General features: G+C 46.5%; 1 protein-coding gene across 1 annotated transcript; it reads right to left on the bottom strand.

Moving 5' to 3' along the window:
* Nucleotides 1-1991: 1991 nt before the first annotated feature.
* On the bottom strand, nucleotides 1992-2719 carry LOC147437744 (uncharacterized). The gene is made up of 3 exons (XM_086485994.1): nucleotides 2461-2719; nucleotides 2291-2376; nucleotides 1992-2204 (listed from the first exon to the last, which is right to left on the bottom strand). Exons 1-3 carry the CDS (start codon nucleotides 2558-2560, stop codon nucleotides 2091-2093), a joined length of 300 nt encoding a protein of 99 aa, XP_086342120.1. The 5' UTR covers nucleotides 2561-2719; the 3' UTR covers nucleotides 1992-2090.
* Between the last annotated feature and the right edge of the window lie 443 nt (nucleotides 2720-3162).

The raw sequence follows: 3162 nt of genomic DNA, 5'->3' as shown, positions 1-3162 counted from the left end.
CCTTTGGCGTGCTGCTTGTATATGCACGCTCGGACGACCATCTCCGTCGCATCCCCCCCCCCCCCAGGTCCCCCCCATGGTCAACAATATCCACATGGCGGGCGAGATCAGAGAGCGAGCAAATGCTTAGTTTTCTCCAGCAACGTCCAAGACTGGGGTGGGACGTGGGTTGAGCCAACGTGGATGCCACTCCTATGTCCAGACTCGCTCTAAGGGAATGGCTCAAGTTACATGGAGGTAGGATGTCCACAAGTGTGCCACTTTGTGTGCTAGATGGAAAGTCTAGAGAGGAAGGTCGATGATTGAAGATTCATTAGAAATTCTAAGGAAATAACTTGCACCTTTTGGAAGTTGGGAGAAGACATTGCCCTTCTTTCTCTTTGCAAAAACGCTTAGGGCACTAGTTTAACTTTGCACTAGTTTAGCTTTGAAGTAGTTGTGCCTTAGTTTAGCTCTGCTATTGGTTGTCATTTGCATTGTTGAGAGATAGTCTCCTCATCACTATATCACACAGGCAATATGCTCAAATGGGATCAATGGTGGAGGAGGAAAACTTGGGGTGCGTCAATCATGGACCGTTGAATCTGACATTGCCCCAAATTTACTAGTTTGCTCGAATTTACAAATTTGCCCCACTTATACTAATCGACCCACATTTACAATATGACATACTCAAATCCCCTATATTTCAATGTACGCACGAGGGCATAGTGGTTAGTACACTTGGCTCGTGGTGAGGAGGTCGGGGGTTCAAGACATGGGGGGCCTACCCGAATTTACTTTTCTCCCCGAAATTTACCAAATGCCCCGAATTTACAAGCCAAAGCATCTGAGTCGTCGATCCTGTTTGAAGTTGCCCGTTTGAGATAGTGTGGAAGGTGGTGTGTGGTCATATGAAGCATAGTTTTCAATTATAGATAACTAAGCTTGTTGCATGGGCACACAAGCCGTACTTATGTACCTATCGCATGGCATGGTATTTTCCTAACGACCATGAGCGAGTGTTCACACGCTGGTAGAGTGGGGTGTGGTACCGCCACATGCACGTGGGACCGGGATGCATGGTAAAATACTTCCCAAGATAGTAAAAAGCAACGCACCACCTCCTCCATGGATCTAAGCTGCTAGTTGAACAAAGCTCGAATATCTCAACTTGGTCAAGATTGGCACAGTGGAGATGGCCAAGCAATGTTTTACATTGCCGACCCATGACATGTAGCGTGAAATTCACTATCCAACCAGGTAGGAGTTTCCATTCAACCATTATTCTTCACAACTTTTCCCAAAATGGGCATAGTTGCAAAAGTCCAAATAGTTGTTCGTTTAATTTACTAAGTCTTGCGTGACCATGTCCTTATCTCTCTTGTTGCTCTCGTTGACGTGGACCTTAATAAGGAGGCTTGCTATTTCAGAATTCCGCCTTCTTCCTCATTATGAGAAATGTGACCGGTAGCCTGCTGACTAATGGCCAAAGCGTATTGATGATTGGGTCGTCGGTTGCTATAAAGGCTGAAGGTGGGGGTGAATTAGTATGGAAGATCATGGCTCGCTGAAGTCTTGCCACTCAATATTGTGAAGGGAGCAAATACTGTAAGGTCATCGGCATATTGCAACCGGCAGCAACATGACCAACAGATGATCTGATGATCACCGCAGGCCGTAGTAGGGCGGCCAAGAGAAGCAGGCAGCTGTCGCTGCAACCAACTCATGACAGCCGTCAAAATCCTCTCTGAATTAGAGAAGTGGGATCGGCTCTAGGCCGGGTGCACGAGCTCTGAGGGAAGGGCAGCCACGCCCCACATCCCGCGGCATAGTCTCTCTCTCTCTCTCTCTGTCACGCGCGCGCACAAAAGAAACCCACAGAGAGACACTCAGAAACGTAGAGACTTTCTCAATTGCTTATAGAATTAGCATCAATGAAATATTTCCATTACAGCAATGCTAGGCACTGCGAGTGATTTGAGGTAAAATCAAAATGACAACGCTGCACGGGCGCAAAAACAGATAATTATATTAAGGGAATAGAGATCAACCCCAGCCATGTTCGCAGCTCTAGCTGTGTTATATCATACAGAGTATCGTAGACTAGCTTATGGAGGCTCTGTGGGGGGATGAGTCCTGGCTGCTGCATAGTCGGACTGATACACAATAGCCTCCTTGTCAGCATGCTGCGACTTTGCGGCGGTAGCGTCCAACCGTCCTTTCTGCGGTTGAGGACAGCTCCGATGGTGAGAATTAGATTACTAAACTATAAAGAGTTAATGAATGGACAAGTCAGCAGCTTCTTTACCTTGACAGCACTGCTTCTCTTGTTGGGGATAACAACCCCAGCTGCATTATTGGTTAATGCAGGCAGCAGCTTACTCTTGCTTAGAACTGCATTGCAACCAGAGCCATAATATCAAAGGAGCAGCTAATTATTTGCTAAATGAAGCGTAAAGCAGAGGAGAAAGCACATACCTGCAGAGAGAGGAGCAGCAGGAGAGAGCTGCCTGCGTGCCACGGCAAGAGTGGAGAGGCATATTAAGGCTAGCAGAACAATGAGCGTCCCCTTCCTCATGGTGTACAACCTCGATCAGTATATAATTAGAAGCTGTGTGTATAGTGTGACCAAACAGCAGCTAATTATCTAGCCGCTGCTCAATCTATCAAAGCTGGTTTATTAACAATTAGATACGGTGAGGAAGCTGGAATTGCAGAGCGCTATTTATATAGCAGTTGGTAAGGCGTGACGATCGCTAGCTGTTGTAGATTTGCATACACGCGGACCTGCGGTAGTTATATGTAAACTTAACTTTTCCCCGTTTCCAAAAACAAAACCCTTTGTCCTTCCCCAAAGTTCAAAGTCCAAACCATACAAAAGGCCTTTAAAGGTCTTTGGAGTTTGGAACCCACACAAACGTATTTATGAAAGCAAGCTTTTTCCAATTTATGACGTTTCCAGAGTCCTAGCCTCTAGGCTTCTAACATCCTAACAGGCTAGGGTAACACGCTCCTCCACGCTTGAAATGAGACATCACAGAGAAATGGCACCTGGCAGCACGTTAAAGGTCCTTAATATGACCCTTTTAACCTAGTCCACAGTTTGTTTTTGGCCTGCTAAGGGAAGGCCTTAGAGTTGTGTTGGCTTGGGCGTCCTTTGAAGGATGCCATCCACGTGGA

This window comes from Adiantum capillus-veneris, chromosome 17 (genome assembly GCF_014529385.1).
Source record: "Adiantum capillus-veneris isolate H3 chromosome 17, ASM1452938v2, whole genome shotgun sequence".
Lineage (NCBI taxonomy): Eukaryota > Viridiplantae > Streptophyta > Polypodiopsida > Polypodiales > Pteridaceae > Adiantum > Adiantum capillus-veneris.
The sequence above is the reverse complement of the archived record's forward strand: the minus strand, read 5'-3'. Positions and strand labels throughout refer to the sequence as shown.

Coding starts and splice junctions, on each gene's coding strand:
- LOC147437744 (XM_086485994.1), bottom strand. CDS start 2,560: ATGAGGAAGGGGACGCTCATTGTTCTGCTAGCCTTAATATGCCTCTCC. Junction 2,377..2,460: donor TGCTGCTCCTCTCTCTGCAG/GTATGTGCTTTC, acceptor GTTGCAATGCAG/TTCTAAGCAAGAGTAAGCTG. Junction 2,205..2,290: donor AGAGAAGCAGTGCTGTCAAG/GTAAAGAAGCTG, acceptor CCTCAACCGCAG/AAAGGACGGTTGGACGCTAC.